This window comes from Sander vitreus, chromosome 13, assembly GCF_031162955.1.
Source record: "Sander vitreus isolate 19-12246 chromosome 13, sanVit1, whole genome shotgun sequence".
In the NCBI taxonomy this organism is placed as follows: Eukaryota; Metazoa; Chordata; class Actinopteri; order Perciformes; family Percidae; genus Sander; species Sander vitreus.
Genome location: NC_135867.1, coordinates 26233781 through 26258357, shown reverse-complemented (window position 1 = coordinate 26258357; position 24577 = coordinate 26233781). Strand labels below are relative to the sequence as shown.

Below are 24577 nucleotides of genomic sequence, written 5' to 3'. Positions count from 1 at the left end.
GGTCGCACGCAGGGACCAAATGAGTTGCCCGCAGAGAATGTTGAATTAATCTAGAAATTGAGTTTAACAAGGTTAAAGGAACGCGCCCAAGTAGCAGTGCTTCGGCTGTGCTTCGCCCCAATATAGTCCCAAGTCAATATCTGCCTAGGAAATCACCTAGTCTTAATCTGCATTGCTATTTGTACTCGTTGTGATTACGCAGGCCACAAGAAGTAATTAGGTTTTTTGTTGTTGTTGTTGGCTCACTTTTACTCACGACATGCTATCCGGCAACAAAGGCTTCCATTCACTACGCTAAGCTAAACTAGCAAATGTACTGAAAGGTACAATGATGGTAATTGCAAACACCGTGCTCAAAGACAAGAAGAATGTACACTAGTGCTGAAAATGGCCGACTGGCTCATTTCCCATTGCTGGTACACGAGTATGCCTGCCTGTTTTTTTTTCTTCTGTGTGTCACGTTCAACACCACAAACACGTTGGAAAGTGCTAACTTTTCCTGCTACAGCTTTCCGACACTGCAAACTCTGCTGTACAGTCTTACTTACTTGATATCTTTGCTAATAAACTAAAACTAAAAACTAAACCAAAGTCAAACAGTAGAAAGCAGCAAGGAGGCAAGTTAAAATGTTACAGTGGTTACTTTCTCATGTCGCGTATTCAGTCCCTCTGTCAAACTCGGTGGCGACTAATTTGATGTTCGAGCGCTGCTTGGGGTGGAGACGGACTCGTGCCTGAAATGACAGAAGTCACTGACGGAGCCGAAGCGCATCACAGCAGAGCGCCCAGAAAAGGGCCGAAAATTAACGTATCCACCCGGGTGTCCTGTTTCCATTACTGCCGGTCAGCGTTGGAGCCAAATATCTACGAAATGCTAAGTAGTTTGCACTTTGTCTAAAACATTGCTAAATCTAAAGTGAGCGAATCAAGGGGCCTTTATTTTAAATTGCACAATAAACTGCAATAAACTAAATATATTACAAAATATATTCACATCTGCTTTTATAGACCTAGTGTCTGTTACTGCTGTAAAGATGTGGTTGTCATCATCCACGTGACTAAAGCCCTATGCAGACAGGCACCCCTTTTACATTAATCCGATGGCAATTTAACCTATAAGTAGGTTGGTTGCATATTATGTTTGTTAATGCCCACTGCATGGATGAATATCTAGCAAACATACAGCATGAGAGCAAACCAGAGTCATCCTGTCAATTTTACAGCCCTTCGTCTTTGCTATCATAATCATCATACAGTAATAATCATCATGTCTCTCTCTCTCTCTCTCTCTCTCTCTCTCTCTCTCTCGTGCTCCAGCTGCCAAATATCACACGAGCATGCAGTTCTCCCTGCATGCAGTCTGAATGAGGTAACATTAAAGTAAAAGACCAAAAGATAGATGAAGCCTATGATAAACCAACCTGGGTAGAGCAAGGAATCGTTCTAGGAAAGCCACAGAAAGGTAACTAAAGGGAACAGGATGTTCACAAACTAGCAGTAATTAGATTCAGACATTCCATCTTACTTTTTTATGCTCACCAAACATGGGGTTACTGTATCTGAAGTCGTAGTTACACTGATCAATGACAAATGGTAATAATCCAACTCGTTTCTGTTGTTTTGATGTTGTAATAACATAGTCATGAAAATTCCTGTGTGGATCAAGGGGGATGAAGGTGTGATCTGACACTCTGTCAACATTTAAGTGCATTTTTACATTCAGTCCTGTATCCAGAGACTAACATAACCTGTGTGTGTGTGTGTGTGAGACATGTTTTAAACTTGTTTAAACATTTGCAGAGTGGAAAGACTCAGCGGTTAACGGGATAACTCTTTAACAAACCCTAGGCTGCTTTGCGTTGGATCTCTTTATAGGACCCAGATTTAGGGCATGCATGTGTAAAACTCTTCAAAATGTTGTATTACTTCTAGAGCTGCAAAGATGTATTGATCAATCGATTAGTTGTCAACTATTAAATTAATGGCCAACTATTTTGATAATCGATTATTGGGTTTGAGACATTTCTTATGGAAAAAAACCCATTCCAGCTTGTTAAATGTGAATGTTGTTCTAGTTTCTTCTCTCCTCTGTGACAGTAAACTGAATATCTTTGAGTTGTGGACAAAACAAGACATCTGAGGACGTCATCTTGGGCTTTTGGGAAACACTGATTGACTGATTAATTTCACAATTTTCTGACATTTTATAGAACAATCAACCAATCGATTAATTGAGAAAATAATCAGATTAATCGACAACGCAAATAACCGTTAGTTGCAGCCCTAATTACATCATTTAAAAAGACGTCTGGTTGACACACAAACAAAAAATGAAGTCAAGATTGGTTACAGTGCACCCCCGAGGAACCATTTTGAGTTCATCTGAGTGACAATGACACAATGCAGCATTTGGTGGTAAAAGTAAGAAATGTTGAATGTACACTAAACCATGTTTGTTTACAATGTAAACCTCCACAAGAGACCTTTAATGCCACATTAGTAGTTTGACCCAATCTGTATCTGTATCTGTCTGTGTGTCTGTGTAGGCCGGTGGATTATCTTACACTCGGATACATCGGATACATTGATAGGCCCATTGCCGTAAGCCAAAGCCTGTGTTACTTATTAAAGGGATGGATCTCTTTCCTTTCTTTGCTTTAAGTGCAAACAGAGAGAAAGTCGGAAACAGAGACTAGATCTAACTGCCTTGATTTGTGTGTAACTTGAACAGACATCACAGTGTTTTCCCTTAGCTTTGTGGAAGACTTAGATACGCGTACTTGGCGGGGGGTTTAGGCGTCCTTCCTCAAGAAAATTTTACGTTTTTCATAGAAAAAAAATGCTATTTGCCCATAGATTTTGTGTCTCTGTAGTCGTGTTGTGTCTCTTTTTGGTCATTTCTGTTTTCTTTGGGGTTGTTTTGGTCTCTGTGGTCATTTGGCGTCTCTTTGTAGTCGGTTTGTGTCCCTTTGTGGTAGTTTTGCGTCTCTTTTTCACATCAATTTGACCATTATTATTTCCATATCTGTGTCTAAAACATTGGAAAAGCTAGAGCAGGTGATAAATAAATAACCCTTAAAAGGCTTAAAGACAAAACTCGCTAAAGAAGTCCGACTCCAATCATTAGATCTGAGAAAATTCTTTTAGTTACGTTAGTCCAGCTTAGGTGCTGCACCTAAAGGCTGTTGTATGCTTCTGCGTCAACTCCACGCTGTAGCTACACCGTCGCTCGTACGGCGTCGTGACCCTTTCGGAGTCTGCCAGCCAGTTTATGTTATGTTAGCAAGCTAACTTTAGCACAACTGCCCACAAAGTACTGCTTGCTGGCAAAGTGCTAATTTCCAAACGTTACTGACATATAGACGCTTTATAAACGGATAACCCCGTCACTGTAACCAAAATATGTCTGAGTTTATTTGCAAAGCTGATGTCAGTGAACTAGCATGTTGCTACTCCCAACAGTAGGCTGCTTGAAACACCCACTATCAACACACAGGACCAGTTGACCAATCACAGTCCTTGCGGTCTGCATCGCCTCGACGCAAAGTTACAAATTTTAGGAGGTGCACGTCGAGCTACGGAGGGCTCGGAGAGGGGTTTGCGTCGACGCAGAGGGGTCTGAGGGGGTACACCGTCGATTTGATGCAGAAGCATAAATCAGCCTTAAACCTTAAAATGGCAGGGAAAACCATGCATCATTATGCTGTAATTGGATGTGTTTTATTCTGTATTGCTCAAATCAAAGACTGAATCTCCTGTAGGGAAAATTGCTTGAGTTCATTTTCTCAAATATACTGTATGTAAGAGCCTTTCAATCTGACCATCCAAACACTACCAAAACAACTAGTAGCATCTTAGCTGTGCGCCAACATCGAACACTTCAGATACACAGAAACAAATGGGGAACAAACTGTTTCAGAACAAACAGTGATAGAAACAGAAGAACTAGTTAACATGAACAACAATAACCAACATAGATAAATAGTCAAAGACAGGGCATCACTTACGAAACCTAGACTTTATCATCAGAAAACCCATGAAAGAACTGCCTACTCCGTGAAGGACAGATAATCTGAGAAGTGCAGTGCAAAATTAAGTAGCACTAACAATTTAGCACCACAAAAATGACTCTCCCCTACATTCCCTAACTTTTCTGATGAAACAGCAGATCAATCATTTGGTGCAACTCTTTTGTGCCACAAAACAGCTTTTAATAACAATATAAAACCTCCTCTCAGGATCTATATTTGCCCTGATTTCACAAAAAGGAACTTAAGCTAAACTAGTTTGATAAAACCAGTAGAATATAACTAGTTGGCCAGACTCATCATCAATCCGTCTTGATTGCACATTCAGTATTGTAAATGAAAATACAGCATCCACATACATTTTTGTAATAAGGACTAAGATATGCTGCTTGAAAATATCATGTTCTGTATAGGGCTGTCAATCGATTAAAAAAATGAATCTAATTAATTACCTAACTTATCGGAATTAATTGCATACATAATTTTTGCCCGGTGCCTTAACCGATACTTTTTAAGAAAGTTAAAAAAGAAGGGTACTAAACAACAGTCGGCAACATTAAAGAACAGCTTGTTTATTGCTAAGGCCATATGGTCAAAATTAAATGATTTAATAATAATGTAATAACTATAACAATAACTTATTTCACTAGTAAATTGCTGTTGAATGAGAAAAACAACCACCAGATGGGAAAAGGGTCTTTAACATCAACTTTGAATGCACCACGAGGCTGTAGGTTACCAGTTTTATTGAATGCACCGTCTGTATTTTTCCAACAACAGCATCTGCAGATTGTTACATCCTGGTGTTGAATCCTCTACAGTAAAACACAGTCACACTTTACACCGTTTAGTGTTAGCTGTCAGCATTGTAACCGTGTTTAATCCCGCTACTAGCTAGCGGTAGGCTAACGTTTGCTGCCGTTGAGTGTAGTGTTAACTAGCGTCACATGCAGCGATGTTTCTGTTGCCTGTAACGTCCGTTTTCAGACCATCAGAGAGCAGCGCAGACATATCAGTGGCGCCAAAATGAGGATCCGAAATCCGCGTTGCTATTCGGTCTGGTAGATACAGGTTGTGAAGGCACCTGTGCCGTATTAGCACCGGATTTCGGTACCCAACCCTATTCAGGAAGAAGATTTTTATAAGTAAATGTTCCAATTAATGATCCAGGCAGCACATTCTCGTCTCCCTCCTTCATTTTACAGTCAAATGGTGGCTAGAACGGCTCCGGGTCAAAGTTCAATATGGAATGGATTAATCTGCGTTATTTTTTTTAACTCGTTATTTTTTCTTTGATTAATTAATGGAAATGAACGTGTCATTTTGACAGCCCTAGTTTTGTATTATTATTTCCTTGACAGAGTATTTTCTTGTCCAAGAGGAATTAGCAGTTTAAAGTAAATAAAGGCTAGGGTAATGCCTGGTTAGCCCCAAATGTCTCCCTAGCAGGATTATTTAAAGCTACTATAATCAATATTTTAAATGGTTCAAATGATGAACCCACAGAGAGAATTATCAGTGTATTAGTATTTTTTTTTATCTAATTGTTTTGGTTTGACAGCTGCTTTCCACAACCTGCAGGCAGCTGTTTTCAGTGAAAAAGATCCCATAAACCCAGTGGACACTACCTGACCAGCACCAAACTACAGGCAGATAAAGATGTTTCCCTTGGCAGTTAATGAAAACCATAAACGGAGCTTAAAGGAGAGTGAAATTGGAGATGGCCCGAAATACAACTCCAAATGAATGCTAGTGTTGCTCTGTGTCAGCTGGATGTGTACACAGGCTTTTGGCACATTGTTTGAAATGATCTAATGTCTCGTTACAAGGTTCCCTTTGTATTTTTTGGTCATTTATATGTTTTATATATATTGCTGACTTTGGGTTATAGCATCTGAAGTCACTTAACCCATGAATGAGACGCCTTGATTCTTTAGGATACATTAGGTATTTTCTTGTGGTAGCAGCCAGCAGAAAAGGCTTTGACAAGGCTGTGGATGGCAGTGGTCACTGACTCAAGTGATGTATCCATTAACGTTGTTGTTTGCAGAGAGCAAACAACAAGTGACTGTTCAAGAATAAATACAAACAGGCTTTGATTGGCTGTCTGTGAAATTAATACATGGAATGTTTCTTGAAAGATGATCTTTGTCAGTGGTAATGTTGAAGCCGCTCGGTTGAGGCAGTTTCTTCCTGTCTGTATTGAATTGGTGATTGAGAACGGCTGTGTGTGTGTGTGTGTGTGTGTGTGTGTGTTACACAGACGTGTTAGGTCCCTGTTTCTGAATGCACTGTCCAACTGGACCAAATTCATCAACTGATTTTTTCTTTTTTGCAAAAAACAATGCTCTTTTTTTTTTTTTTTTTTTTTTTTTTACATATGTCACTAAAACTGAAACCAAGTGGAATAAATCACAAGATGACTTAACTGTGTGTCCAGATTACACACATTTTATAGCTAACACTATCCAATAAAGCAGAAATGCCTAAATATTTTAAAAAAATCTGACAGAGTCTGACAGTTAGGCTCAAAGCCATATTAGCCACTGGTTCATTGGCTCTGAAGTGGGATTACGAGTAGTCTCGCATTGCCAGACCTTCCTCCACAGCGCCGCAGAGGAAGGTCTGGCTAGTCTATACAGCATTCCGGGATGGGAGAAAAACGTGCTCTGGTTTATTGGCATTTAAACCAATCACAATCGTCTTGGGCGGTGCTAAGTGCCGGACGGAGCCACGGTGCCTCTGCTAAATAGCTTCGGAAGGAACTTGTTTTGGTGGAACGTGTACGTTCAAAAGTAGTTTTAGTCGTGCAACAGAAGACTCAGATTGGACAGATAGTCTAGCTAGCTGTCTGGATTTACCCTGCAGAGATCTGAGGAGCAGTTAACCATAGTCCTCACAAATCCACAAGAGTTTAGAACGCCAACACAAAGAAAGAGGAAGGTAACGGACATCTGGCTGAAAAGAGTGAAATCCGGCAGAATTTCCGGGCAATCCTGGAAGTGGAACGTCGTGGATATAGACTAGATTACCAGTGGTGAGGATAAATCACTAAGTAAATCCGTATTACATTGACCCTTTGCACGTGACGTCACGTTCCACTCGCGCGAATTATGAATGCCATGACGGACGGCGGAAGAGCTATGCTGTAGATGGATGGCAAGCTAAACTCGTACGTTTTCGTTCGTGTTTGTGTTCTCACATTCACAATCTGCAGAGTAATCCTCACCAACACAAGCATGTGTATGTATTGCCTTCCTGTTTTAAATGAGTGATAAATAAAATGATCCTCAACCAGCTAGCTGCCGTGCTAACCAGCTGTCCTGCTAACAGGTCCAACCCGATGATGACCCACATAACTAGCTAACATCGGTTATTCACTGACCTAGCTTCATATCCAAAAAAGAAAGCTGTTCTCTTGATCATTTAACTTAACACACATACAAAAAATATTGGTTAAATTAAAGATGACATGGCACGGAAACTAGCTTCAAAAACGAGTTAAATGCGGGTCTAACCCTAGCACAGCTAGCGAGCAGTCCAAAGCTAGCTGCAGCTAGCTTTGGACTGCTCGCTAGCTGCTGCCCATCGCGTCGTAATATCCACTGGTCAAATCTAAACATAGGCTACACAGCGAATATAATCACAGATAAGAAGATGGCTAGATGTTACAATTATGTGTGGTTACTACTTATCATATACTGATCATTATCTTTGCATTATGAGGTACCTCCCCCCGCCATTAGCGTAGCATCGCGTACCTGTAACCCAGCCAGCTACAAAGAACTGGTAAGCATCCAGACTTTTAAAAGCTTTGAGCTCAGCACCAGTATATGGGGATACCCCGTTTACCACATAGTGGTACAGATCGTGTGGACTGAAGTCGGGCAGAGTCGGTGATTTAATGAGGTCCGTGAAAACGGAGGGAGAATGAATTAAGGGTCGGTATGCAATCCTGCTATCTCCAACTTCTCCAAATACTGCTCTTTGTGAGCACCTACCAGATGCCCTACCTCGACCGATAACGGCACGACAACTTGTTGTTCAATAGAATAAGCCATCTAAAGCCATAAATACAGTTTATTTAGTGTTATGTATTTCAAACTGATTGAAACTATGAAACTTTCCGCTCATCTACTACCGTTTAGCCTGTGCTTCCGCCGTCCGTCATGGCGCCGTGACGTGGTCGTGTGACGTGTTTGCAAAGGGTCAATATCAAGTATTCTTACAGTAGTAGTTAAACATGTGGAGCAGCATTTGTCAAGTTTCAATAAGAGTACCTTTATTATTTTCCCGTTGATGTTTGGATAAATCCTCTCTGCCTGCACCCCACACCTGACAGGTACAGGAAATATGACACTGTTAAAGGTGCTAACTCCCTTTTTTGCTGTCACTCCTATCAGTGTAAGATAACCCCAGGCAATCACTTATCGATGGTGGTGACAGATAGTGGACGTGTTGGGCAGTAAGGGGAGATGAGCTGTCACCCAGCTCACTGTTCCTGTGTGCTAAGGAGACAAGGAGAACACTGGCCCCTTTTCCCAGGCATAAGAAAGGCTTGTAAGAATAGAGTTTTTTCCCCCTAACCCTAACAGTTAGACAGTTATGTGCCCAGTAACATTGTTCCTGGAGCAAAACCAAATAAGGCTGACTGGAATCAGTGTCAACGCAGAGAAAAGCTCTGATCCATTTAGGTGAGGGCAGGGGGTGGCAGTAATCTGCCCATTTATCTCGCTATTTACTTATCTCTCTTAAATTGAAAGACCAAAAAGGACTCCCTTTTCTTGTCTTCTGAATTATGTTTGTAGGTGACATGAAAGGCAGCTATATTTAGATGAATGCATCAATCAATAATGCATCCAGCTCTTCCAGCACTGGCTCCTTGATTATCTAGCACTCATAAATTGCCCTCGGTGGCCTATCTGCGAGGAAAATGCACCACTAACCCTTATGAAACAAATCTGCTCTTGGATCTTAAGAATAGAGGTCGACCGATTAATCGGCCGATTTTTGGCATTTTTTAACATAATCGGCATCGGCCAATATCCCAGTATATCAAGCCGATTAATAGGCAGGCGCATCTGCGGGCAGCCTAGTGTTAAAAACATGAATAGGCGACATTTTTTACAGCGCATCCAGACCAGCTGCCTCCAGCCCCTCCCCTCGTGAAGTCTTGCCGTGTGTCTCGCGCAGTCACTTCAGGCTCAGACGCTACCGTTAGCAGTAGCATGTTGCTGTGTTCTTGCCTTGGGGTTAACTGTACTAATAAACCGTACAAAACACCGCGGCCACACCGCTGTGGAAGCTCCCCGAATGTCATTTATCAGTCTGGTTGTTACCCCTGTCTGTGGCAGTCTCATCCACTCCTATAACGGAGCTAACTGGAGCTAACCGCTGACGGAGCTAATTGTTGCTAACAGAGCCTTCAGTTCTCCGTGCCTGTATCCATTAACTGCATCTATGGACTCGAGCACGAATAAAACCCTTAATTTTATTAAATTGGCTGGACGAGTTTTAAATTCCAACTAAGAGTTGTTTGAATGACAGAAATCTGCTCAGATGAGATCCTAATGAGGACAGGACATGTAACAGTAGGATCCCCAAAACACAGATAGAACACTTCAACAAATGAACAATGATCTAACAAACAAGGTGAACAAGAACTGACTTCAGAGAGCCCTAGTCTGATGTGATTCAACAGGAGTTAGGAGGAAAGTGTTGAGATTAATAAATAACATGTCACTTTCTGTGAAGCTTGCAGATTTGTATTCTCAGAAGTTTAATAAATGCTGCTAAGTGCACTAAACTTTATTTTTTCATTGAAAAGTTTATTTGACAAAGTTTATTCTTTGTTACCTCTATTTGTTATTTCTATCTTACCTGTTTCGTTTATTTAATATATTTTTCATACATTATTTATACAATATACAGTATTTTTTAAATTATAAATTTTTAATTGAAGTATACAAGTGTAGATTGGTGAAGTGTTCAATAAATGTTTTTGTTGAGAAATTCTGTGTATATTAGTGTTACATTTTATCTTTCAAATAGAGGTTTAAAAACAAGCACATATCGGCCAAATATCGGCCAAAATAAATCGGCAGCATTTATCGGCTGACCCTGATTTCTAAAGATCGGCATTGACATCGGCCAGAGAAAACCCATATCGGTCGACCTCTACTTAAGAATGCCGCACACGCGTACGTAGACTCAAAAGACAGGGTGTTATGAAAAGTGTATTTTGTGTAGCCCAGGTTGTATAACCAGGAAAATGTTAAAGTATTTGTTAACACACTTTATGCTTAGGTGGTGTGAGTACAAATTGCTGGTTTTATGTGAAAATGTTGGCTGTTATGGTAAAAACAAAGCTAATACTCTCGTCACAGCCCAGCAGTATTATAATATTTCACTGGGGCCATCATATCATATAAGAATTGATTTAACAGGAAGATCTATATTTCTATTACTAATCCCCCTGCCTTGTGCCACGTTGCTCTGTTACTTGTGCACTATTGTTGTCCAAAATATGAACATTAAGGAAGTTAACCCCCTGGTGTAAGGTGGCCCTCTGTCTGAGGTCGCGGTAACCATAGCAGTCCTTGGAAAGTGAAATGCGATGCGACAGGCCCTCTGGGCTGTGTTTCTGAATCACAACTCCATAATGAGCTGGCAGAGCTCAGGCTGCATCAAAGATGCAGCACCCCAGTATCTGTTTCAACTCTCGTTGCACAATAGTACAGTGTCACCTGTGCAGGGAAAGTGGAGGGGGTGGGCCCAGGAGCAGCACTGAGAGACTGAAAGCTTTCTACCACCCTGCTGTACTCACACCCATACATCCTCAGACAAGCTCAGGCTGTAAACTGCCTGCTACCCTTTAACACTGCTCCGCCGACGTCTGTACTTTGACATTATTAAGCCTTCCTTTAATCAAAAACATGCATTAGAAATGTTCTAAAAGAACACATTTTTCAAAAGTAAAATGAAACTTAATAATCTGTATGTAATAAATAATAAATGTATTGGGCTGTCAAAATGAATGCGATAATAACGAGTTAACACAAATTCCTTTAAACGCCACTATTTTCTTACCGAACACACATCCTGTGAGTTTCAAAGCCCTTCCAGAGGGCTCTCTCCACAAGACTAAAGTTATTTCATGTACTGTAGCTGTGTCGATGTTACCACCCGAGTACATCCAGTCTCAAATACCACTTGCTGGCCGAGCATACGGCTGATGCATTCAGGTCAAAATGCCCATCTGTTGTGTTCAGTTTGCCAATGTTATTTCAGCATTTATTTTGGAGCATGCAATACCTTTGAGGTTATTCTAGACAGTATTTGTAATTGTTTTGAATTGTTGCAATAATAACAAACATTTGCATAAAGAAAACATATTTGTCTGCTCCTTTGTTAATAAGAGCTTTAAAAACTTGATAAAAAAATCCCTTTTAAAGTACATTTTGAACAGATAAAAATGTGCTATTAATTTGCGATTAATCGCAAAATAACTAGGACAGTCATACTATTAATCGCGATTAAATATTTGAATTGATCGACAGGCCTTAAATTTAAGCATCAACACTTGCTTTGTTTAGGTCATATATTACACTGTTAGTGTCTTGACTGTGGTTAGTGATTACAATTTTTTTCTGTATCACAGTATGAAATGATGTAAAAAAAAAAAAAAACAGGGAACAATGTCATTAAGACGCATACATCACGACTCAGGGATTAGTAATGATCTGTAATGGCCAATAAATAAATAGCACACACAAAGATTACTCATGCAACTGACCAGTGATGGGTGTCAATGAGGACAGTGGCAGATTAAAGGGGACCTTTTATATAGTCCATACTTGTATTTTGTGTTTCTACTAAGACAAGTTTAGGGGTGGGACGAGACACCTAGCTCACGAGACGAGACACGAAATTGTGTTCATGAGATCGAGACGAGACAAGATTTTAACACTATTTTACAGAAAACTTCAATGAAGAAATAAGAAAATAGTTTATTCAATCGAAAGTCACAAAATGAAAAACAAGCACTGAAAGGTTTTGCCACAAACTCAAATGACTGGCTTCTCTCCTGTATAACTAACAGTTACACTGTTACTTATTCCACCAAGGTCACAACATTACTTATTCCATATGTACGGTGGGGAGAGAGTCTCTTCGCTCAGAGAACCAAGGTTACAACGTAACTTATTCCATATGTACGGTGGGGAGAGACTCTCTTCACTCAGAGAACCAAGGTTACAACGTAACCATATGTACAGTGGGGAGAGAGTCTCTTCACTCAGAGAACCAAGGTTACAACATAACTTATTCCATATTTACGGTGGGAAGAGAGTCTCTTCACTCAGAGAACCAAGGTTACAACGTAACTTATTCCATATGTACGGTTGGGAGAGACTCTCTTCGCTCAGAGAACCAAGGTTACAACATAACCAAGCGTTTTCTGGCACTTGAGACCAAATTAATTTGTCATTGTACAGTAGACAAAGAGAAATGAAGCTTATTTTACTATTGTTTCACAGTGATTATGTTCTACACAAATAAATTACCATCAAACCGTCAAACACAACAGATAATTTTGTGATGCTTTTTTCTCCTCCTCTGCATTTTATTAATTGCAGCAATAAACAAGGAAGTAGGCTGCTCTAGCAACGATTTATGACCATTATAATAACTTATAGTATTATATCAATAATGAATGATTGAAATTGCATTCTTTAAAGGGGCATTAGTTGTTGCATTAGAATATTTATCGAATGCATTTCTCTTTTTCATCTTCAGATGCCATTTATTATCATATGTTGTGATATTAGCTGACCATCTGGCTCAGCTGGTTTTCAAGAGACTTTTCAGAAGTTTACCTAAAATTAGCTTTCAAGTAGCATTCACACAGAGATGTTGACATTCTCACCATCAGGGTTCAGTGATTAGTGCTAGAGAATGATAACCACAGGAGCCTTAACAACCTGGCTTCAGTTTCTCAGAGGTCATTTTGATATACTGTTTACTCTTCTCAATTACGTCGGCTCAGTTTACTTTTAATTGCTATTAAGACGCCTTTGTGTTGGTGGCTATGGTAAAAAAAACACTGCTTCCTGGCCAACTGTGCAGCACAGTCCCCAAAAGACATCCCTGAAACAATATGCATGGGTGTGTGCATTAGTGGCTAATCATCACCTGCTGGGTATTACATGAGATTATCATACAGGAAGGAAAATAATGTTTTGGCAAGTGTTAGTAATGCACAGTTTGTACTCAAATTACTCACAAAACTGATACTATGCAGTCGGCTCAGGTTTCACTTTTACAGGTTGAAGAGCTGGTGCTTTGATTAGGAAATGCTGAGGTGTTTTACAGCCACTGTTACGTTTTTGGTCTATTTTCACACAAAAAGCTGAGGTGGCGCAAATTAAAAAATAGATCCATTAGGGCAGTGTTAGATCTCACATTGGTGCTTGAAAAAGCTTCACTTAAATGGTTCTTATAAGTAAATGGCACTTCTACAGTAGCTCTTGTTAGAAATGAGAAACAAGCAACCCTTACATGTGAGATTATGTAATGCCTTCATGTATGTACTGCATGTAAATGTTGTTTTATGTAATCATACAGATGTTTTTTATCACATGAAACTATTTTTACATATAACATTCAACAACAAAGTGGAATTTAGCAAGACTAAAGGGCCGTCCACACCAACAACAGTTACTAGAACGATAACTATATCTTTTTCAAAAATGTTTCTAACTATTAGTAGGTTAGTTAGGTATTGGACTTTTTCTCTTCAGTCTGGGCCAAAGTGGTGGACCGTCCAGCCGGCAGACAGACAGACAGACAGACAGACAGACAGACACACAGACACACACACAGACGGAAAGACAGACAGACACACAGACAGACACACACACAGACGGAAAGACAGACAGACAGACAAACTACAGACAGACAAACTACAGACAGACAGACAGGCAGACAGGCAGACAGACAGACAGACAGACAGACAGACAGACAGGCAGACAGTTTGCAACCAGTATCACAACTGATCAAACAGCTAATTGTACTGTAAAGATTTTTGTGATTTCTTTTGGCTTTTGTTTTCTTTTAGAAACCTTACCCCTGCATAAAATTAAATTATTCTTTCTTTAGACAAAAGCAAGGTAAACAAACATGTACTGTAAGTCTGTTACACCCCATTTTATCTCTTTCTTAGAACCATGTGCCTTCCTCTGTTCTCCCAGGAGCGTCCTCTGACCCAGCGCATCCCCCAGTGACCCCCAGGCCCCCATCTCACTCAGGAATATCATGGGAGCCCCCCCAGTTCACCTTTCCCCACTCCTCCTCCTCCTCTCCTTCCTCCTCCTGGCCCAGCCCTGCACCTCCATCAGGCCCCAGGTCGTGGAGCGAGCGTCTGCCTCTGAGCAGCCTCAGTCCCTCGCTAACTCTACAGGGTCTGGCAAGCGGATATGCCCGGGCGTCGTGGTGTGTAGACCCGGTATCCTGCTGCCGGTCTGGTTGCCACTCAACCCTCCACTGGGGGAGCAGACAGGGAGGGCTCTTGTCTACTTCATCTGTCTCATGTACATCTTCATGGGTATATCCATCATCGCAGATCGCTTCATGGCATCCATAGAAGTCATCACCTCTCAGGTATTGTTGAACTTCATATTTGTAAGTACAGTTTTGGTCAAAGTTCTTACTCAGTTTTGTTTCTCTCTGTTCAAGACTGGGAAAAAATGAGACACTGATGAAACAGAATGAATCGCTTATCCTCTGTGTCCTTTCAGATATATCATATATGTAGACAAAATAGTCACTACAATATATATGCCCCACAAGTTCCTAATTCTCCACATGTTGCATGCTCTCTTGAATGCAGCCAATAGGTTGTTGATATCAAATGCTCTAAGTACAAATTGAAATTGATTGCAATAACTGGAACTTGGAACGTGTGCATGGGTTCAGAAGGAACAGCATTTCTTTGACATTTTCACAAACTTGTGTCCTTGCAGGAGAAAGAGGTGACCATCACTAAACCCAACGGGGAAACAACAGTAACGACAGTAAGAGTCTGGAATGAGACTGTGTCCAACCTCACGCTCATGGCCCTGGGCTCCTCGGCGCCTGAGATCCTGCTCTCTGTTATTGAGGTACACAAGGCATTTCACATCCTTCTAACATACTAGTGTAGTTTGGAACGGGCTGATTATTTTTTTTCCCACAACTTTATTGTATAACTCCTCACAAACATGTGACACAAAATGCAGTTATAAAAGGCTTGGTTCCCAGTATTGCTTGTTACACCTTTCCTGTTTCAGGCTACCAGACCGTGGTCAGGAAGCACAATACTATAAAGTAAAGTGAAGGGTATTACCCCCGAAAGAGTATTGGCCCTTGAGGGAACATCTCCCCTGAGCCTGAAACAGGAAAGGTGCAACAAGTAATACTGGCAACCAAGCGTTTAATAACTGCATTTTGTGTCACACGTTTTTTGTGAGAATTTACACGCAAAAAAATACTGGGAACCAAGCAATCGGCCCGTTCCGAACAGGCACGTGCTCCAAACGGGCACTGCACTAGTGCTTAGAATGACACAAAAAGTATGACTTGCAGTTGTTTATGTTACATGAATAAATGGACTTATACATAAATGAATTAACACCGTAACTTAATAAAGATTAGGGTACACTCTGGGCACCACTTGATGTTAATTGTAAGGCATGGCAACCACCAATGTGAACATAGATTATACATAGATTTATTTCAGTTATATATTCATTGATATTTCATATTTGAGTGTCCCCCACTCAAAAGTACAAACATATTCTAATAGATTTGTGTTATTTTGGTTATTACCATGGGTCTTAAATTCAGTTCCAGTTAGCTTTATGAAAGGTCTTTGATTTTTGTGTGTAACATTTGTCTTTTTTTGTCCCTTAAATGTCGACAGGTGTGTGGGCACAACTTTGATGCAGGGGAGCTGGGCCCCAGCACCATAGTGGGCAGCGCAGCCTACAATATGTTTGTGATAATTGGTCTGTGTGTGTGGGTGATCCCAAACGATGAGTCTCGCCATATCAAACACCTGAGAGTGTTTTTTATAACGGCTTTCTGGAGTATTTTTGCCTACATTTGGCTCTACCTCATACTGGCTGTCATCTCACCTGGGATTGTAGAGGTGTGTTTCCCACTGACTGCATATAAATGTGTTTCTAACAAATCAAGTGAATAAATGATGTAATGCTCATATTGCCTGTATTGCCAGGTGTGGGAGGCCATAGTGACACTGCTTTATTTCCCGGTGTGTGTGATCTTGGCTTGGATCGCTGACCGTCGCCTACTCTTCTACAAATACATGCACAAGCGTTACCGTGCTGACAAGAGGCACGGCATTGTGGTCGAAATGGAAGGTGACCTCGAGGCCAAAGGCATTGACGTGATCATGGATGGAAAGTTGTCAGACGCCAGTTCGTGCCCTGGAAACTCCTCCAGTGTGACAGTCTCCGTGCAGACAGGCAATGAACTAGACCAGAACAACGACGAGGTAAGACAAGTGGCTCAGGGAGAAATGCTGCTGTAGACACACATTGCAAGACTGAAGATTAAATGGTGTGAAATCATAGCTTATTTTTTCTTTAATGTCAATGTCAATTTCCTGTCTATCTGCACCATCCAATAAAAATGCATTTAAAAAAATAAAAAAGGCAGAAGGAACGCAAGAAAGCTACTAGCAGGGGAACAGGCCCACTGGTGGATGATGTTTTTCTAACTTTTAAGCTACTTAATGGAAATTTAAGGGCAATATTAGGTTTCCTGGAGCTATTAGGATTCAATCCCAGCAGGAGTCTGAATGGCAGGAGTGCAGACAGCAGGAGTCTTTAACAGCAGGAAGTTGATCAGTAGGAGGCTGAGCATTAGGACTATCCAAAGTTTTTCTTTATAAAGATCCCTGCATTAGTCTGCAAGTCGCACTTCAGAAAAGTTTTGTCCCAAGTAAGACCAATACTTTTGTCATTATAAACTAAGCCATGTCTTCTCATTCTGCCGCCGAATCCCACCAAACCCTCTACAGGACCACACTGCACACCCAGGCTGTGTAGTCGCAACCTAAAACGTCTTGGCACTGGAGCAGTTTGTGTTTTCAAGAGCATTTTTTACGGAACATTTTGTTGTACATATTTATGAATATGGTATGTTATTTTACAACCGGTTTCCTTTCTTGGATAGGTGGTCCGCATCCTGAAAGACCTGAAGGAGAAACACCCAGACAAAGACCTGGATCAGCTGATCGACATGGCCAACTACTCTTCCCTGGTCCACCAGAAGAAGAGCCGCGCCTTCTACCGTGTCCAGGCGACACGCATGCTGATCGGTGCCGGCAACATATTGAAGAAACATGCTGCTGGTCACTCACGTCGCACAGCAGGCCAGGACGCTGACAAGGCCACGTGCTCGCACATTTGTTTTGAAAGTGCCCAGTACCAGTGCACAGAGAACTGTGGCTCTCTGAGCCTCGGGGTGATCCTCGAGGGGGGCACAGGCCAGAACACTTTCTATGTGGACTACTGTACAGAAAATGGCTCTGCCAATGCTGGGGCAGACTATGAATTCAGTAAGGGGACCCTGGTGTTTAAGCCAGGGGAGAACCACAAAGAGATCAAGGTGAGCAAGGGGAAAAGAGGACTGTGTATGTATGTATGTATGTATATATATATACAGTCCTCTTTTTTTATACAAACTCTAAAATAGTAGCGGTCTTTCCAACTAATGTTTCAGGGTATTATATCAATGGTTGTGTTATAGAGAGAGAGCGCATTTACACAGCAGTGAATGTGTCACCACACAGCAGCTCTTAGGCATTTTTCTGTTGTTTGCTATCAGACGGAATAGACGAGGACCAAACCTTCACACAATACAAGTCAATGGAGAGCGGAGAGTTGTTTCCCCTCTGGTGGCCGTGGCTTTCAGAGTGTGACGCAGGGCGCTCTGTCTCTATAGACCTTTTTCACGGCAGACATGTTGACATGTCATAGTAGGAAAAGCACAGGTGTATTCAAAACCATTAATGATGGCAGCATTCCACTTAGGAGAGGCCCTGGTATTGTGCATGCTGACTCACTGATATAGCTTACTGGGACACTTGATGGAATTGAGCCATCGTTCAGGTTATCAGTTTCAGCTGTGCTTTTCCTACTATGACAAGTCAAAATGTCTGCTGTGAAAAAGGTCAATAGTGTGTGTCTGCATTCACACTGTTATGGCTTTATGCTTGCATGAGGAGAGTGACCTTACAATACTCTGTGCTCTCCAGGTGGGCATCTTGGATGATGACGTCTTTGAGGAGGACGAGCACTTCTTTGTGCGTCTTCAGAACCTGAGGTTAGAAGAAGGTGGCAATGAAGGGGCAGGAACTCCCCCAAAGGGTCGGCTAGTGGAGCCACTGGTAGCCACCATCACTATCTTGGACGATGACCATGCTGGCATCTTCACTTTTGGCCAGCGTGTGCTGCGGGTGAGTGAGAGCACAGGCACGCTGACGGTGACAGTGGTGAGGAACTCGGGCTCCAGGGGCACCGTCGCCGTGCCCTACCATACTGAGGATGGAAGTGCAAAGGCTGGGGTGGACTACGAGGAGGCCAGAGGGGAGCTGGAATTCACCAATGAAAAGACTAGGTGAGGCCCAGTCAGCAACCAGAGGCAATGACTGCAAGAGCCACAGAGTCTAATGGGTGTATTTCCATTTGAACATCAATCTATTCTTTCCCGGGAAGGAGGCAGCGCCAGACATTGCGACTAATGAGGTCGCATCTTCCTACTCTTCAACATACTATACATTAAAACATGGCATTTTGCATTACCTAGAACCCTCAAACAAATCGTTTTTTAAAGATAAGGCTGGCGATATTCTATATTTTTGTCAACAAAGTCCATGAAGGCCAAAACCAACAATGTTAGTTGGTCTCTCAAAACCTCTACTCAAGGCTTCCCTTCTCTGTATTCACACTATTTATGCTACTTTGGCCCATTAGTGTTTAGGGAAAAAGGCGTCTGACCCTCACTGAAAGATAAGCAGGTGGAGAAAGTCCAATTAGACAGAATGACGAGGCGACTTGACACCTGAAGATTATCCCGAACCCGATCAGGTGTGGGAACCTCCAGTCACCCCATTTAAACTGACAGATCCTTTTCCCATTAACTTTTCAGATTATATAAACTGTGTTTGCACATAGACTAATTGTACACTTAGTGAAGGACTCTGCTGTGACATGGCTCATCAATAGATGCTGCACAGTAAAGGGTAAAACTATTTGTAGATGATAGTTAATGGAGAGGTGTAAGGGTGTGTGGCCTTATTACAGTATTTATTTTTCCTGCTGCAACCATTATGCCATTTTTACATGTATACTCTTCTTCCAAGTTGTCAAGAATTAATCAAAATATTCCACAAATTAACCACGCCGATATTGATTAACCAGGGTGTTGTTGTTATGCTTCAAGTCATTTAGTGTAGCGTTATTTCTTTGTCCCGCCGAGGAGCAAAAGCACACTGTTTGTTGTAGATATAAAACTGTGTGTGTGTGTGTGTGTGTGTGTGTGTGTGTGTGTGTGTGTGTGTGTGTGTGTGTCTCCATCTCCAGTCAGACCTTTAAGGTGTGCATTATAAATGTGGAGGAGTACGAGAAGCAGGAAAACTTCTTCATTGTGCTAGAGGACCCCAAATGGCTGAAGAGAGGAATCTCGGGTAAGTGTGTAAGCATTTGAAATGTCACCATTAATGTCTAAGTGACATGTGGCTGAATGGTTATGGTAATGAGGTAACTAGGGCTGTGAAATGAATCAAATTGTAATCGCTTTGGCTTCGAATTGGCTTCCAACGGCCACAAAAACACTATCATCGTGAAAAACAAAAAAATGCATGTTACGTTTTGCAGGTACTTATTTTGTCTCGTGTTCGGAATGAAAAAAAAGAAGCTCAACGGGAAAAGTATGAAGGGAAATTTCACAGTTCAAGGTGTTTTCACTGTTGATTTGATTAACTGTTTCACTTTCATTTTAAGTTGAGTAAATGCAACATTTTCCCAAAAGTCGATGAGCAATCGTGTTAAATAATCATGATTTCAAAATTGCCCAAAATAATCGTGATCAGGATTTTTTCCATAATCGAGCAGCCCTAGAAGTAAAGCTGTATGAGGTGATAGATAAAGAAGAATTGTCCGTTTACACTAGCATAAGATGGTACACTCAGTAGATGGCAGCAATATAGCAGTACGATCTAGTATCAAAACAACAGCAGCAGCAACATGCTGGGCACCTGCGTCAGAGCCAGTAACTGAAGATTACACACTGCCATTCACTGCTGTCTCTGTTTCACTGTGGAACAGGCGCCACGGCCAACTGTAAAATGCAGTATCCTTTAGTTGCCTGTTCCCTGTCAATGTGTCAACAGAACGGTGCAGGAACTGGATATGTGTTTGTTAGTGGAGGTCAAAAGAAGCAGTTTGTAATGCGCAGTTATTTATATCATCAACAAAGTATACAGAGTTTTTTTGTTCCTGTTGCATTTTTTAGATTCTCTCAAGCCACTCTACTGTATTAGGCCCTGACAATAGTGTTGTTATATTGTTTTGAATCACTTTCTGTCTTTCTTCACAGCACTGCTGCTAAACCAGGGTAAGATAGTGTGGATTTTTAAAGGTGCAATGTGCAGCATATTTATATACCGCCACTAGGGATGCACCGAATGTTCGGCAACTGAAATTATTCGGCTGAAAATAGCAAATAAAGTACTTTCGGTTTTTGGCCGAATAAGTGATAAAGGCTGAATACATTTTACCGAACAATTAAGTTTTTGATGACGCGATCAAATAGCAACCAGCGTAGAGTGAGAGGCGCGCACGCTTTATAAATGCAGCATGTTGGCAGTGTGGAAGCACTGTAAAACTGTCCAAAAAAAGGCAATATTTAACGATTCCGATCGTAGGTACTCGTCTGCTCCATGCACAAGCAGCGGCATGTCATGGCCCAGACCGGGGTCGGGATGCAGCAGTATTAAGAACAGATGAAGCCCCCGTGCCTTGAGAAGCCTACTCTACTCTCAATCCTCGTCCCCACACACCATGTCCACACACTCACTGACATCACCCAGGCAAAGCACTTTGCCATTCTAGCTCTAACTTACGCTACTCTCGTAATGAGGATGACTTTCATGTGAGAAAGCAGAGAAGCTACTTTTCATAAAGAAGAACCTGCCACTTTTCCTGAAGAAGTAGGCTTATGTCACGATTATTCATTTGTTGTGGGTCCATCCACTTTTTGGCACTCTTTTCAATGCACTTTTTGTTGTAGGCGTACAGAGTAGCATTCAGTTTCAGTTTCAGCACGTAGTTGTAGGCCTAATATAGTATATTCAAGAAGAGGGACTCAAAGATGGCCAAACATTTTCATTTTACTAATTTATTTATTGTAAGTTATATAGTGCTATGTCTGCTGCAATGTTAAAAAAATGTTCAGTGTTAAATACATATTTTTAAATTGTAGTTTTGTAATTGATTTTTTTCTGTGAAAAGCAAGACAAAATAGTAAAAATAAATGGAAAAAAACACGTTTGGTTATCGGCTTCAGCCTAAATTTTATTCGGCTTCGGCCAAGAATTGTCATTTCAGTGCATCCCTAACCAACACATTATTGTGAAATTTGAAATCTGCTGAGGCCATAAATGAGACTAAGGCTTCCAATTGTCTCATTTATGGCCTCAGTAAGATTTCAAATTTCACAATAATGACACCAAATATCTAATTGAATTAGGTAAAAACCTTTTCCTTGAGATTAGTGGATCTCTTTCCTTTTACACTCCCTGGCCTAGTGCATGTCTGTTTAAAAGAGGAGCATCCTGTCTCAACAGGAAATACATGAACTCCTGTGTTTGACAGTGTGGAGTGTTGTTTTTTTCTTCTTTATGCGTCAGGTTTGGGCCTGTACCCTTGCTTGCCGAGGTTTAGTTCTGTGTGTTTTGTGAATGACACAATAGATATAAATACATAGACATGATAATGAAATGCTCCCTGACAGGCAACCCCACCCCTGAGGAGGAAGAGGCCAGGAGGATCGCTGAGATGGGCAAACCCATTCTAGGAGAGCACAGCAGGCTAGAAGTTATCATAGAGGAGTCCTGTGAGTTTAAGGTGTGTGAGTGGCTGATAGAAGGCATTACACCTACTGTCTTTGTGCAAATAGATCACTTTTTAGGTTTTAGGTTAAGTCCATTAGGAAATATGAACCAGAGCTCATTAGTTTGTTTTTGTTTTGGAAAATTTGAGTGAACATATGCAGCTTAAAGCAACACTAAAGCACTTTTCCCGCTACGGTCCCCCTACAGGTTGGAAGCGGAATTGTCCATAACCGCTGTTGTAATGTCTCATTATGTCTCATTCGAACTACATCCGCTACTCGATCTGGCAAACAATTCCGCTTCCAACCTGTAGGGGGACTGCAGCGGGAAAAGTGCTTTAGTGTTGCTTTAAAGGCAGGTTTTAACGTATAATTACGTCTGCGTGTTTCATGACTAAATCTTTGTAGAATAAGCTACTATCTGCTTCAGGCAGAAGTTTGTCTAACGCCAGAAACACCATGAAGCTCCGTGAAGCGCCACAAATAGCCACGAAGCACGGTGAAGCGGAGCTATTTTCATTTCGGCACCCATGTTATTCAATCTGAATTGAATAACATGGCAGACGCATATGGCCCCCCTTTTAATCTTGTGAAGAGATAAATCCTTTGATGGACCTGGCCTGACTCTGTTGAAAGTGCCAGAGCCAGAGCGGCTGCGCGCTGCAGCGATCGTTTCGGCGTCTACTCTATTTCTTCCGCGAGCCGCGACCGATTGTGTCAAGCCAGGCAGGTAATCACATACAGGAAGGCCACAGGGAAGCCGGGTACTTTACAAAAATAAAACAAATTTCAAAATAAAACACCCAGTTTATGGTGATTTTGGCTGTATTGACTTCTCAGCTGTGTCTACAGCAAGACTCACGATTAGGCACATGGAGAGAGACCGACGGACGAACAGACAGACAGAGTGACACATCTCACACACACACACACACACACACACACACACACACACACACACACACTGGGAGAGAGAGAGAGAGAGAGAGAGAGAGAGACATTTAGTAGAGTGGAGAGGAGAACTGCGCGTCAGCCAGGTGCGCGATCAGGCACAAATCTACTCTTCGCGGTGTTCCTGGCGTAAATTCACATCATGGTGGCACACAAGTTTACTAACAATCCGTTCTTAATTTAAAGCTTTAACAAATATAAGCACCTCAGGGGTTGGGGTTGTTGCAGACATAAACATGTGATATTTAAGTAATTGTGTTTTAGTTCATTAACCACCTCACACCCTCTTACTCATCAGACTCCCAATGGAGTACTAGACCAGGTACACTTTCTGCCAGCATTCTGTGTGTGATGGTACTGATTACATTTTTCTCATCTCATTTCCTCATGAAAAGCTCATTATACTCATTACAAAAACATTATATATTCATATCTACCCTTTCTCCATTCTCAACTTGTCTCATGCATTGCATGCATTCTGATTTGAGATGTGTGTTCATTTGTGTGTGCTGTGTGTGACATTTTGGCTCAGTTCATTCTTAATTAAATTCAAATTCTGCAGCAGAACAGTGAAGCCAGCGGTTTATACTATTAATATGTGCCATGTTCGTATATTTGCCTCATTTGCTTTGGGACCCAGTCTGCATCAACCAGCCTATGAAACAAGCTTACCATAACCAACTTTTTTATTTCATCATGCTGTTAGTCCCGCAAACAAAATTCTCTTCTAATGTAAAGATAGGTTTAAACCTTTTTGAGATGTTTAGAAAAACAATCCAGAAAGGGCGAAGGGACAGAAATGTAAACCCATCTGTTCAGTGTATACTACCTCTGCCTCAGTACTGACTTATTTCATGTGTTGTAACAGAACACAGTGGACAAACTCCTGAAGCACACAAATCTGGCTGTAGTGCTCGGCACTCACTCGTGGAGAGAGCAGTTCATTGAAGCAGTCACAGTCAGTGCAGGTCAGTGGCTCTCTCTCTCTCTATATATATATATATATATATATATATAATTAGTTTTTTGTGTATTTATATTGATTTCTTTTTTTCTTCTTTTTTTCTTCATGTGGATTATGTTTTACATTTACTCAATTGAATAGGTTTGCTTCTTCTGTTTAGTTAGCTGGCCTGAGATGACATGTGGTTCATTCACATCAGTTTGTAAATGTTGAAGTGAGCCGTCAGACCGGACGTGAACAGAACTCATTTTCACACTATGGCTGATGTTACTAACAATGAACAGAGAAGGAATATGATCCTAAGTATTTCTCCCACATTGCAGCTAGCTACGTTAGCTTGACATTCACAAGAAGCATTTTCTTTGCCAATTTCAAAGAATAGTTTTGGGAAAATACCCTCATTCTTTTTCATGTTTGGTTGTGTGCCGAACTAAGTCTTGGCTGTGTCCAAAATGTT

The 24577-nt window shown here is 41.3% G+C and overlaps 1 protein-coding gene across 1 annotated transcript in view; it reads left to right on the top strand.

The window, feature by feature from the left end:
* slc8a2a (solute carrier family 8 member 2a) overlaps positions 1 to 24577 on the top strand; it is a 34933-nt gene that overhangs the window by 7168 nt on the left and 3188 nt on the right. The window contains exons 2-10 of the mRNA XM_078266598.1: positions 14279 to 14687; positions 15050 to 15187; positions 15988 to 16215; positions 16303 to 16581; positions 17265 to 17699; positions 18349 to 18710; positions 19676 to 19779; positions 22107 to 22219; positions 24025 to 24124. Of these exons, the coding sequence (XP_078122724.1) occupies positions 14343 to 14687; positions 15050 to 15187; positions 15988 to 16215; positions 16303 to 16581; positions 17265 to 17699; positions 18349 to 18710; positions 19676 to 19779; positions 22107 to 22219; positions 24025 to 24124 (2104 nt within the window). The 5' untranslated portion in view covers positions 14279 to 14342. The remainder of the gene's footprint in view (positions 1 to 14278; positions 14688 to 15049; positions 15188 to 15987; positions 16216 to 16302; positions 16582 to 17264; positions 17700 to 18348; positions 18711 to 19675; positions 19780 to 22106; positions 22220 to 24024; positions 24125 to 24577) is intronic.